This window comes from Populus nigra, chromosome 7, assembly GCF_951802175.1.
Source record: "Populus nigra chromosome 7, ddPopNigr1.1, whole genome shotgun sequence".
Lineage (NCBI taxonomy): Eukaryota > Viridiplantae > Streptophyta > Magnoliopsida > Malpighiales > Salicaceae > Populus > Populus nigra.
The window spans coordinates 3,646,825-3,660,597 of record NC_084858.1 but is presented as its reverse complement, the minus strand read 5'-3'; the positions used below and the strand labels follow the sequence as shown (position 1 = coordinate 3,660,597).

The 13,773-nt window shown below is 31.5% G+C and overlaps 2 protein-coding genes across 2 annotated transcripts; both read right to left on the bottom strand.

Moving 5' to 3' along the window:
- Window positions 1-732: 732 nt before the first annotated feature.
- Window positions 733-4,529, bottom strand: LOC133699661 (uncharacterized). Its single transcript, XM_062123009.1, has 4 exons — window positions 3,769-4,529; window positions 2,327-3,307; window positions 1,690-1,737; window positions 733-1,536 (listed from the first exon to the last, which is right to left on the bottom strand). The coding sequence occupies exons 1-4, from the start codon at window positions 3,967-3,969 to the stop codon at window positions 1,120-1,122; spliced, it is 1,647 nt and encodes a 548-aa protein (XP_061978993.1). The 5' UTR covers window positions 3,970-4,529; the 3' UTR covers window positions 733-1,119.
- Window positions 4,530-8,539: 4,010 nt separating this feature from the next.
- Window positions 8,540-9,900, bottom strand: LOC133698160 (uncharacterized). Its single transcript, XM_062121004.1, has one exon. The coding sequence runs from the start codon at window positions 9,501-9,503 to the stop codon at window positions 8,991-8,993; it is 513 nt and encodes a 170-aa protein (XP_061976988.1). The 5' UTR covers window positions 9,504-9,900; the 3' UTR covers window positions 8,540-8,990.
- Between the last annotated feature and the right edge of the window lie 3,873 nt (window positions 9,901-13,773).

Genomic DNA, 13,773 nt, shown 5'->3' with positions numbered 1-13,773 from the left:
GAAAGTGGTGGTGGCCACAATCAACGATCCTAAAGGACCAAACCAAACCAAACCATTGTTGCATAATATGAAAGATTTTCTTCAGTGATCAATATACCAGGAAGAGTACTTCACCAATGATTTCCAAACATATCCTCAAGACGTGGCAAAATATGAAAGATATTTTTCAGTGATCAATATACCAGGAAGAGTACTTCAAATTTTATTAAAAAATTATCTTGTGATAGCTAAAAGCACTTGCTAAAAACCAATTTCCCTCGATGATTATTATCAAGTTATCAAACCCTTGCTTTTCTTTTCTTTTCTTTTCTTTTGTTTTGTTTTTCCTTCATCATATCAAGAAGAGTAATGAAAACACACCGAAAAAAAAAAAAAATGTGATGGCAAGCTACACTTCCGGAAAACCAATTTCCCTTCAATGATTAATATCGAGTTATCAGACTTCTGCTTTCTTTTTCCTTGGTTAGCTTAGCTTTGGAGCTCCTGCTTCAATAAAAGCGAAGGTGACTCTTCGATTCTCTTGGGCAGCTTTGTCCTGTTCTCTTATTTTTCTCGTTCTTGTTCAAAATAAAGTAGGGTGGCACCTTACTTGAGACCAACCCTAGTTGTGCTGAGGGAGCAGGAAAAAAAGCACCAAACCTTAACCATTATGTCAACATGAACCCTGTGACATGCTATTAGAAAAGATAACATATAATTCATGGAGGACAAGCACGCAGCAGTATCTCTTAGTTTGAACAAGTGCAATCCAATAAAATGTACATTTGAAACCTCGACATGTCATGTCTCCAAATACCACGGCTAATCTAGAAGCCTGATACATGAACCCTCGGAACAATGCTTGTACATTGTACAAAAAGAAAAATCAAAGCAGAGTCAAATAGAGGGAGGTGTATTTCTTAGTTTGAGCACCTGTGAGAGCCTACTTTCAAAAACTGCAACATTCGCCTGACAAATCAACCACACTACGACTTGATGATTCCTACATCACATTCCACAACACCACATGGATGGATCTCAAATGAAATTGGGAAGCTGATGTTCCTCGGATGATTGCAAGCCGCTTTTGGAAAAGATACAAGTGAAAAGTTTGGTATTAAACACCACTTGGGAATTGTATCATGTCACTTTAGAAGGGTTTTCCATAGGTTGTGATTCTTTGGATTTTTTTGAAGCGCCATCAATAACTATATTTCCTACTCCAGCTTCCATAGCCTCCCTCTCAGCCTTCTCCTTGATTTCAGATGTATTCCTATTTTTGGCCTCGTGCTTAACACTTGGCATGGAAGGTTCAAGCAGACGAGGACCAGCAGTGATCCATGGATGACTAAGGCATTGAGCTGCTGTCGGTCTCTTTTCAGGCACAAAATCAAGTATTGGAACAAGGAAGTCAGTCATGTCATTAGCATCTTGCTCACTGAAATCATACTTCTCCATAAGCACCTTAGTAAGAGGCCAGAAACGCAACCTACGAATATGCCTTAAATCTCCATATCTATTGAAGAAATCCCGAGAATAGCGACCACCTAATGCAATCTGAGGAAAGTATGCACAGAGTAAATGTTCACAGCAAGTACATAAAACCTAATACTGCATTACTAATTTTGGTCTCATTCAGTTTATCCAGAAAAGAGATGATCTTGCAAATAAGCATGCAATCGACATCAGTAAAACACATGACACTCCTACCTTGCGCGGCATCATGCCTAGAAGCTCCATCATCAATGCCAAGTGATCCTGCAAGTATAATCTAGATGAGTTAGAACAAAGCAAAAATCAAGCAAACGAGGAAAGCTAAGCTTGGACCATAATGCAGGAAGCCACCCCCACCACCCCCCCCCCCAAAAAAAAAAAAAAAAAAAAACCCACCACCATCCCAAAAAACCTTGTAAATGAAGCTAGAACCCTTGCACACAGTTTTATATGTTTGGCATTCAGCAAAAAGAAAAGGTAACCCAAATTTGCAAGAAGCATGAAGTCTCAAGAAATCATCTAATGGGTGATTAATAAATCAGAGCCCAAAAGCAAAAGCTATTCTCAACAACCATGCTTATATTTTTTTTCCCCTTTCTTTTTAATGTATGTGTGAAGCCAAATATCTGGTTAAATTTAGTCTGATAAGGCAAAAGCTACCCTCTAAGTTCTAACATCCACAACAGTTTGAGAATATTATATAGAAATGTAAATCCAATGAATTAGACACCACAAGAAGAAGAAAAATTCTGTTCACTGAAAAAAAAAAGGCGTTATTGATTAATTAAACAGATGCATGGCAGCAAAGAATGAAAAGGGTAAGGCGGGAAAATATTGCAGCATCTGCACATACCTCATCTCTATCATAGTTGTCACCACTGTGAGGATCAAAAAGGACATCACCAGTGACAAGCTCAAAACAAATGCAAGCAAAGGACCATAGATCTGCTGGAGTAGAGTATTTAGATCCAAGAAGAACCTCTGGACACCTATACTGTCTTGTCTGAATATCACTTGTAAACTGTTTGTAAGTCCAACAAGCATTTCCAAAATCGACCAATTTGCACTTTAGATCAGCAGCTGCCAAGAGATTTTGCCTCGTGGAGCGACTCCCCCTTCTACTGCGTTTTGCTTGACAAGCATCCTTCTGTCCATCACTGTTTGCTGAATCATCCTTAATCACAGAACCATTTGATTGTTCCTCAAAAGAATCTTCATTTGATTTCACATCAGCATTAGAATCTTCAGGACTAGATGGTTTGGGATCAGCATCATTTTCCAAAGACGCTTCTTTCTGTGTACAACTCTGAGCTGCCTTCTTAGCCTTCTTTCGGATTTTCTTCTTTTGATTCCTTGTCAAATCCCCATTCAAACTCTTAATTTCTTTCGAAGAACTAGATTCAGCCACAATTTTGTTCTTGTTGGTTGGAAGGATAAGAGGAGCACCTGATTTTCTCGGATCTTTTGATGGATCAATCATTGAGAAAAGCAGGACATTCTCTGGCTTCAAATCGGTGTGTATAATTGAAAGCTGGCGATGCAAGTAATCCAAACCCACCAGCATATGAAAGCATATCTCTTTGACCATGTGCAGAGGCACCCCGCGGTAACCACTATACTTAATAAGGCTCAAAAGGTTATCTCCTAAGTACTCAAAAACCATACATACGTGCTGTCCATTAGGCCCTGAATGCTTAAAATGATCCAAAAGCTTGACGACACACTTTTTATCATCAGGATCTCCCTCAGCAATCTGTTTGAGGATCTTTATCTCATCCATCGCTGCCTCAGTGTAGTGCTGAGCACTCTTTTGAACTTTCAAAGCTACGTAACGCTACAAACAATGAATTTCTCATGTTGTTAACAAAGTCAAACAATAAAAACTAATGACAACTTCCTCAATCATGAAATTATCTAATAAAGCACCTTATAACCTAAATCTTGAAGAGAAAAAAAATTACCAGAAAAAAAAAACTTCATTGAATGTTGTGTGCCTACAACCTCCATTAAATCCACAATCCATACCCTCAGTAGTTTATGATAACTCCAACACTGTCATCTTACTATCGTTTCTCTTTTTTTCCCCTCGTTTAAGACTAAACAAGCCCTATTATTTTATCCGATTAAAAATCTAGCATTTCTTTTCATAATCTTCCTTAGCAACAAAAGGAGTCTTTGGAACAACAAAATAAAGGAAATCCAAACATAAGAAACGGGAATTTCGATTCCAAAACACACTAATTCCCCATTATTGATTAAAGAAGAAAAAAGAAAAGAAAAGGCCATAAAACATACCGATCCTTGAATGTCCCAAGCGAGCCAAACAGTAGAGAAATGACCCCAGCCAAGCTTGCTTTGCACCACGTACCTCCCATTCTTGAATGTATCACCAATTCTCACAGCATGATACCCTCCTCTCCTATAATCCTCCGTTCCCTCATCTTCTGAAGTGTAATCACTCTCTTCGCTTCGATCCCCATTCCTATCCTCTGCCATTGAAGCAACAACAGAAAAATCCAACTAATATAGAGTAGGTTGAAAAAATCTTCCAGGCTGCTACTTCTCTCTGAGATTGCAAAACGGGTTTTCTGGTTAGAGAACGAAAACAAGAAATAAAGGGATGGTTTTGGAGGTCAAAATCGACTAAGTAGTTTTGAGAGATTGGTTTTGATTGAATTTGACGAAGAAGTAGAAAACTGAGAAGACTGGAAGAGAAAAGCAGCAAACTTTTGTCAAAGGGGTTACTTTCAAGAGATGGGTGTTGAGTGAATTTGACAAGGAAGTGAATTTGCGAAGCAAAATAAGGAAATTTTACAGATGGGTAATTCAGAAATTGAATTTTGTTCAATTTTAGAGACAGAGGGAAAGGGAAGGAGGGAGAGGGTAAGTGTGGGTTGTGGTGGTGGTTGCTGCTGCTGAGGTAAAAAGTGAATTAGGGTTTTTGAGAGAGTTTTATAATACTTTGTACTTACAGCTATTCTTGCCGGGAAATTAAAGCAACGAACATTTACGATGTGGGTTCAAGTAATCAAGTGGCGTATGATGATTCTGGGCCGGCCTCCGGGTTCCACTAGAGAACATAAATCTGGACTGGCTTCACAGGAATTTAATAAATCTAGGTGGCTGAACCGATTTAGATAAAGAAAAAATCAGAATAAGCAAAAATTTAACGAAACTGGATTGATTTTTCAAGTTGATTCATGACATGACATGACATGAATAATCTGACAAAATCTTAGCTAAGATATTTTTTTTAATATTTTTTTTAATTAAGAATTTTTTTTAAAATATCGTTTAGTTGGTTATTAACTCTTTCAAAAATTTTACTATATAAATACTAGAATAATATTTTATTTTTTCAATGTAGGATTTGAAATCCTTTAATATATATACTTTATATTTATAAGAAAAAAATGTAGGATTTTTTTCTTTCAATTGAACCTTTTTTTGCTTTTCTTTTTATTAATTGCATCCTATAACTTTTGGTTGATTTTAAACTGGTATTCATAATTTATTTTGATTTATTTTTTATAAAGTTATTACAGTTTCAAACAAACATCTTAATATTTGGTGTGTTCTTGAATTTTGTTTAAAGTTAAATCATATTTATTACCGGTTATTAGGGTTGTCTTTGGACTCATTAAGTCGACTGGTGACTTTCATATGATTTAATTTGAAACTTATATCAGAAGTTAAATCATGAGTTTTTAAAGTTCACCTATTATGTTGGGTTTAATAACAATATCAAAAATATATCTGCAATCTAAATATTTTTGTTAGACTAAAAAAAAATATTGATTTTGATTCAACCTGCAGTATAGCGCAGCAAGAAACTAATCTTTGATAAAAAAAATTCCAAGTAATCTAGGGGATAAATTTATTAAACAAGACTTGGTTCAAGATGTTTGAAGTTTAACCAGGTTTACTTGAGTGAATCTATTTTAATTTTTTATCTTAGAAAAGTTTAAACAAAATGTTTTTAAAAAGAAAAAAATCAAAATAAATTTTGATCGAATCATGAGAATCATAAGTTGACTTTGACATGAGCTTCTCCTTGATTTTTTTTAAAACCAACTCAAATAAGATATTGGGTCAACCCAATTCCACAACGGGAAAACCAGATTCAATAGCTCCATTAAAGGAGCGTTGTTTAGTCGTGAAATACGAGAAAAAACAAACCATAAAGATGAAACAATTACACGTAGAGTGCGGGTTGGTTTATCTCCATATAATCACACACATATTTAAAGATATATTCATAAAAAAACGAGCATATATTTGTCATTTTATCAAACAAGTATTAACGAGTCTCAAACTCCAACACTTGAATCAAGTGAGTTTTTCTCGTCTTTTACACATTAATCAATCCCAAGAACATTCAAAATTTTATTTAATCACTTTATTAAGATGCTTTATATTAAAAATTATAATTTTTCAAACTACAAGGATTAATTAAAATTAGCTCTGGTTTTTTTTTTTATCTTGGTCCTCGCTCATTTAATTTCTTAGCTATAAATTAAAATTCTATTTTTTAGTAGTAACTTTTAATTTAACATAGAAATAATCTCTAAATACAAAGCGAAATAAATCTAAACACTTAAGAATATGCCACCAAAACTTAAGATAACAGTACAAAAAATAGGAAAAGTCATGACTTGATGTGACTCGGCCAACCCGGAAAAACCCGGTCAAAAACCATATTGCAACTCGTTAATTTTTAATTTTTTTTTTACTAAAATAATACTGTTTTAAATTTTTAAAAAAAATGAAAATTGACCTGATCAAAACTCAAAATCCAAACTGGGTTTAAAAATTCTGCATCCACTCCTGTCTCATTGCATTTCTTTTCAAATGCAGAAGAAATTATTTCCCTTCTCTCAACACTCAATGCCCTTACCCTGCCCTCCAACTCTCCTGACTCAAAATACTCCACGAGATTCCTTTCTCATCATTACAGATTTCTTCAACATTTCTCTAAATTCCTCTCTACACAGATTCATCTGAAATACCCTTGTTGGATGCTCAATATTTTAGCATGCTCGTGATGCTCGAGTGCTTCAAATCATCAATCCAACATGTTTAGAGAAGGGATTTAGCTCTAATAACACATAAACTAATTGGAATATGTACTGGCGATCCAGAACAATAAAAAATAATTTAGTTATAGACGAATTAAATGTCATGTTGAAATTATTGGGGCTTCTGTGTTATGGTATTTCTCAAGAAAAATGATATATTTTGAATTCAGGGTATGTTTGGTATTGCTTTTTTAAAATACTTTTGAAAAAAATTAAATTTTTTTATTTTTTCTTTACTTTAAATTAATATTTTTTTAATATGTTAATATCAAAAATAACTTTTAAAATATAAAAAATTATTATTTTTATATATTTTAAAATAAAAAATACTTTAAAATACAACCGTTAAAATCCTCCAAAACACGTTCTAAGAAGAAGATATAACAAAGGCACGGCAATATGTTCAATGCCTGAAGGAGGTTGGTCGGTATAATAATAATAATAAAAAAACCGAGGTAGAAAATGGCCTTGAATCTGCCTGAAAAGAAAAGGGCTATCTACAAGCCCATTAAAGTCTAGATTAAAAGCAATCAAGCCCGTAAAAGCCCATTTTCGAGGTCCAAATTTGACTTAGGCAATGTGGCCTTATAGGCAGATTGAGTATGTTACAAATTACGGCTGTTTCGTTCTCTTTTCAACTCTTTGTTCGGCCTTGCAAAAAATCACAAGTCAATGGGCTTTGAAAATTAACCTGCCCAGTTTATTATCAATGGACTTTAAAAATTAAAAATTAAGAATTAACTTGCTTGATTTATTAATTATATTTGACTGGGTACACACAGCAAATATGCTTAAAACGCATAGAGATTTTAATATTATATTTACAATAGGAATTAAATTTATGACACTGACTAAATATTAAAATTTTAAAAAATATCGTAGTGTTTTATTTAATTGAAAAAAAGGTGAAGTGATATGAAAAACTCTTAAATTGTGTTTTACAAACCAGCATTTAGACGCTGCTTGGTAATATTTGACCTGGCAAGATATAGAGACAGCTAGGAAAGAAAGGAAGATTGACTCAGCAAACTGGGGCTGAATAATTATTATAGTCAATTGGGATGCTCCACCACTATCATTTCTCTAAAAATTCATAGACCTAGTTGCATTAAATTAAAATTAAAATGTGGGTTAAATTAAACAGATAATAATCATAATAATAAAGAAAGTGATTGTATAGCTAAAAGAAAGGTAAGACTTTTTATTTCTGACGTTTTCCGGTGGCTTGTGTGTTTGGGGGTAAAACAATCACCAAGACAAGATAAGATGTTTGGTAATAAATCAAATTGTATTTTAGATTACAGAGCCCATTAAAAAATTAAGCTTGAGACTTTGTTTTTATACAGTAATTTTTATATATTTTTTTAATCAAGTTTTATAAAAATTTCTAAAATTATGTTTTAAAAATACTTTTAAAAAAAATTAAAATTTTTTATTTTTTTTTACTTCAAATTAATACTTTTTATGTTTTCAGATCATTTTTATGTGCTGATATCAAAAATAAATTTTTAAAAATAAAAAAATATTATTTTAATACATTTTTAAATAAAAAATAATTTAAAAAACAACCACAACCATACATGTTTTTTTACTATATATAAATTTCAACCATAATTAATTTTTACCAAACAAACATCTAAATTCAACTAGTTAATTATATTTTTCAAAATCTTTTTTTTTTTCACACTATAATTACAAAAAACTACTTCAAAAACTAACGATTATTCGTTTAAAGCAATCCCATCAGTCCGGCAGAAATCATGAAACTATCGAGTCACGTGTCTGAAAACTCAGTGCTATTATTCCCGGCCACAACTTGAAGGCTTGTCCTTCTTTTTCAGACCAAAGAAAGTACTGAAAGATTAGTTTCAGCCATCAATTTCTCCTATCCAAGATAGAGTTACTGGGCTACATTCAGCACAGAAACAAGCAAAACCCAGAAACAAAATGAACATAAAAGGGCAAAAACAAGTGAAGAACACCAAGAATAAAACTGGGAAGCTAAGAGGTCTATTGATGGTGGAATTGGATTTCATAACATACAAGAATCTCTTATAATCAAATGTCAAATAACATTCGACATTTGATTATCCAACCCATTAATGAACCCAAGACAATCGAGCAAATGTCAATTATCCAGCAGAAAAAAAAAACACGGGGCCATCTCCACATTGCATTCAATAGACTTCTTCATGGTCAAAAGAACTCAGAAGCCAGAACTCATGTTCTTCCACATAAGTTCGTAATCTCCATGAACCCACAGTGGACCACAAACAAAACCTAGTTTGAATTTGTACCCTTCCTGTCAAAGTACAAATCCGATCCCATAATCTATCACTATCAAGTTCAATGCCCCCAGAATTTTTACCCCTTAACCACCGTCATAGTACAATCCCACAGCAAATCACTTTATACCATACACCAATGATGCATCATCCATCATGTACCTATTTGAGATGGACTCCTCCAAAACCCAGTATTGTAAAACTGGTCCCACATTTCCTTCTCCAAATCAACGGCACCAGTTTCACCATTAGGATCATGATTATGCTGATCACAACATTTCCCTTTCTCCATAATCTCTCTAGCCTCCTTCTCCCATCCCTCATCCCTGGACAGACCACTGCTCGCGCGAGACAGCAGGGACCTTTCTTTCTGCTTTCTTCTCAAACGCTGTCGTTTCTTGGCTTTCTTACATAAGGAAACCGGCACCTTGTAGACGGCTAAAACAAGAAGGTTTATCACCGTGCATGGACAGCAGCAACACACCGCCGCACACCCCGCAGCCGTGCCACCTGCCACCTCACCAAAACTCTGCGTTTTCGCCCTTGCCAGATTCCTCTCCCTCCTCTCTCCTCCCTGCACCATCTTTGACCCTGTCTTTTCCTTCAACAAAGGCTGCAACCTTTGGCTCGAAGAAGGTGATCGCAGAAGAAGTCCCTGTCGAATCATACCTGGTCAACTCAGCCAGTCCAGAAATTTAAAAAAAAAATCCAAGACTCTCTTTTTCCTGGGTTATTGAGGTGGGAAATTCCTGGGCATTAATGGGTCTCAGGAGTTATTTAAACAAAGTTTCAAGAAAGGGCACAACTTTCTTGAAAAAAAGCCATTTTTTGATAGCCAAGAAAAGGAAAGAAAGTAGGGGTTTTCTTTCTTTCTCCCTCTGTTTGGAGTCTTGAGAGAGTTTAAACAGATCAAAGACGAGGTACTAATAAGGGAATGATCAGGTTTAAATGGCTGAAGAAGCGGTGATAGGAAACGAGAGGCAAGGCGAGTAAAGGGGTGGGTTTTTTCCTTTTAAACGCGGACATGAAGTGTTTTCTTTGTAGAGCTTTGATTAGGTATTTATGTTAATTTGTTATCTGTTATTGATAAATGATTGGTCTCTTTTTGACCCCATAGAATTAAGAGGAAAAAAAAAAAAGCCCGTTGAAAGGAATCCGCAATATTCATCTATTAACTTTGACGGTCTGATATATGATGTTCTCGAACTTTTTTTTATATGAAAATTTACTGTAATATATTTTTATGTCTATAATATTTTTTTTATAAAATTTTAGTTTTTTTCAACATATAATAGAAAGAAATGTTCAATTTCATAAAATTTATCAGTAAATATTTTAATATTAAATTTAAACTTGATTTATATTATCAATTTATTAAATACTAATTTTATACAAATTAAATCTAATTTTACTGATTTTTGAGTTTTAATTTATTTTTACATATTAAATATATGTTAACTAATAAAAACATGTAATTTTATAAGTTAACTTACGATTTTAACAACAATAAAAATAATTAATTACGTGATTAATACCTCACAACAGATATCTATGAATTATTAAATTATTTTTAATATATCAAGCTTGTACGGCGTTAATTTAAGGTATGATAAAAATTAATTGAATAAAAAAATTATCATTTTATATATTAGAAATAGGAAGGTCTTTCTTGCATTGTTCGTGGTGAATTTAAAAGAATAAATTATGATTTTAATTTATGTATTAAAAATAATTGGTTATTACTACCACCTTTGGTTTCGAATTTGTGGAGGTGATGATGATCCTGGGCACTTTATGAATAATCATGCTCAAATTTGGGAGTTTTTAGAAAGAATTCTTCGAATTATTGTAAATCTATAGGGTTAATTTTAGAATAAAAAAGTTTTACTATTAAAGTTAATCTCAATTTACATTGAATAAATTGGCATGAAGGGATTGTGAAGAGGTCACCTAAATTAATTTCAAATAAAAATGAAAGAAAATTAATTAATTAAAAGCATTTTCTTTCTTTTGAAGTTTAAAGTTTGAACCCAATGCATCTTGGAAATATATCAGGAAAATATTTTTAAATCACTTGTGGTGGGTGTAAATCTTTGATTACATAGGCTAGCCATAAATTACTTGAGGTATGCAATGCTTATTCTAACAATAAATTATATATTTCTTTTATTATTTTATTATGATCTAGAATTTGTTTCATGATCAAAGAGCAATTCTTATTTTATATATTTTAAAATCATATATGCATGCATGGATGGTATTCTCGCATAAATAAAATTATTAAATCCAGTTCAAATTAAAATTCAAATCATGGACTGGAAAAGTTAATCTAAATTGATAAAAAATAATATTTTAAGATTTTTTTAAGTTAAAAGAAAATCATTTTAAAATTATATTTTTAAAAATCAAATAAGATTGTAATCGGTTCCATTAAATTAAATCTCACCTATTTAATTTGAAATTTAATCTAAGTTAAAAGTTATTATTAAATCACTGAAATAATTAACCACACTGTTTAATAACAATTGCTCTCACAAGTTTTAAGTAATGATCGCTATCCTGAAAAAACAAAATGAAGAGAACATAACCTAGCACAAAAAGGATTAACTTTGAGGGTGTAGTTTAACTGGTCGGTTCTAAATTTATTTTTTAAAAATTATTAGTTTGGGTCTCATAAATTTTAAGATTATTAAAGGTTTATATAGTCGTTAATTTTAAAATTTATAAGATCAGTCGAGATATATACAAACTTGTCCAAATACTTACATTAACAAATAATAAAAAAAAAATTGACTATTGGAGAATGTATGCACCAAGTTAGCGAAAACTGAAATTAGAAGTGTGAAGGGAGGGTTAATAATTATTTTTTAAAATGTATTTTATTTGAAAATATATTAAAATAATATTTTTAATTTTTTAAAAATTATTTTTAATATTAACATATTAAAACAATTAAAAATATAAAAAAATTAAATTAAATTAATTTTTTTCAGGAAACTTTCAAAAAGCGACGAAGAAGACAAACAAAACTGAGATGGGGAAAAAAGCATCACAATTATAAAATCAAGTGATGATGCCCAAAAAAATAGTGAATGAACGGTAGCGATTTTGCCATCTCCCAAATAAAAAATTGCAAGTTAAAATGATTTGTTTATTTTATTTTGCCGGCAAATGAGGATGAATTTTCGGACCCAAATAGAGTAGTTATGGTGCCCTGGCAGAGGTTGGCTGGCAATGATAATGCGGTAAGTGGTAATATTAATATTATAATTTATAGTCAAATTAATAATTACTATTTTTCCATTAATTTTTTTTATCAAACACTTCATTTACATCATTTGAACGCAACATTTAGCATATAAATCAAACATAGCATAATGAATATCTAATGTGAATGAGAATGATGTAAACAAATAGTAAAAAAAATAATATTTGGTAACAATAAACTAAAATAAATTAGCCACCTAAAAAAGAAAAAAAATCAATGGCAATTTATTGTCACTCTATTATGAACATTACCTATCATAACAAAAAAAGCTTACTGAAACGGTTAAAATTTGACCGTAAAATCCTGGATAATGACATATGAAAAGGTTACATAAGTCGCTAAAGCAATATTCTGGAAAAGCAAACCAAACAAAACAAATGAAGCAAGCATCCATCTATATTTAATAAATTAATTTTATTAAATAAATATTAAAGGATAAAAAAAAAAAAAAACATTAGCTTGAAAAAAAACTAAAACAATACTAGGCAAACCTCATGAAATTAGGTTAATTTTCAAAGTTTGCAACATGTGAAATCTTAAACACGGGTTTAACTAAGCTCAAATTCAAACTAATTAAATATTGAAGAATTAAATTGAGTAAAAAAAACCACTCTTAAAATTTTACAAAAAAAAATCAAAATAATGAAAATAAAATCTATTAGGAAAAAAATACAGAGAGTGGAATAAAAAAAAACGCAACTCTAAAAATTATCTTAGACTACGAAAAAAAATTGCATAAGAATTCAAAAGCAATTAGTTTTTAATTACGATCAAATCATCCAAAATAAAATTTTAAAAACTAAAATAAATTATTAAAAAATAAACAGTATGTCCACTATTTTTTGTGAGCACGTGAATAATGTCAGCTCAACAATATTTAGCCCAGGCAATTTAGTTTTTTTAGTTAATAATGGAAGGTAGAATTAGAAAGTTTGTTGCTTTATTTTGGGTAATTTGTTAGATTTTATTTATTTATTTTTGGTGCTATTTTGCTTTTATAAAAAACGGTCAAGAAGAAATTATAGAAATTGGTGGCGAGGGTGGCAATGGATGGTCAGATCATTATATTTTGGGTATACCTTTTCTTTTAACATAATATATATATATATATATATATATATATATATATATATATATATATATATATATATATATGTTAATTCATAAGAAGAAATGTCAAGAATATGATAAATAGAAACAAAAGAATCATAAACCATTAGAACGGTGAAAGGCTGAAAGCCATCAATTCCAATAAAAAGAAAAGAGAAAGAACAAGAACCATCAATAACTCCCCACATTAACCACCTGACTGAATGATTCGTTGTGATCCATTCTTGGTTTTTTTTTTTTTGTTCTGTTCTTGCAAAATACAGATATTTGTTTAAATCATTATAAATTGTTTTTTAATTTTCATCTCAAATTGTTTCAACTACGTAGATATAATGGTTCAATCTTGCCAAAATCTCAAAATGATTGAAACTAAGAATAATAATTATCAAGTCATTCAATCAGGTTAGATATGGAGATCGGTTAGGGTTTACCCGACCCACCTCACTAGATTTTCTTAAACTTTTTGTTTTTAATTTTGTGAAATTATAAATTTATTTTTTAATATAATATATGGATTTTTACCTTATATACTAAGAAAGTACGGATTTTATGTAAAGAT

Bases quoted from the DNA above. Each gene is read 5' to 3' on its own strand.
- LOC133699661 (XM_062123009.1), bottom strand. From the start codon at position 3,969: ATGGCAGAGGATAGGAATGGGGATCGAAGCGAAGAGAGTGATTACACT. The intron at 3,308-3,768 runs GTATGTTTTATG...CATTGTTTGTAG, and splicing joins CTTGGGACATTCAAGGATCG to CGTTACGTAGCTTTGAAAGT. The intron at 1,537-1,689 runs GTAGGAGTGTCA...TACTTTCCTCAG, and splicing joins TAGGCATGATGCCGCGCAAG to ATTGCATTAGGTGGTCGCTA.
- LOC133698160 (XM_062121004.1), bottom strand. From the start codon at position 9,503: ATGATTCGACAGGGACTTCTTCTGCGATCACCTTCTTCGAGCCAAAGG.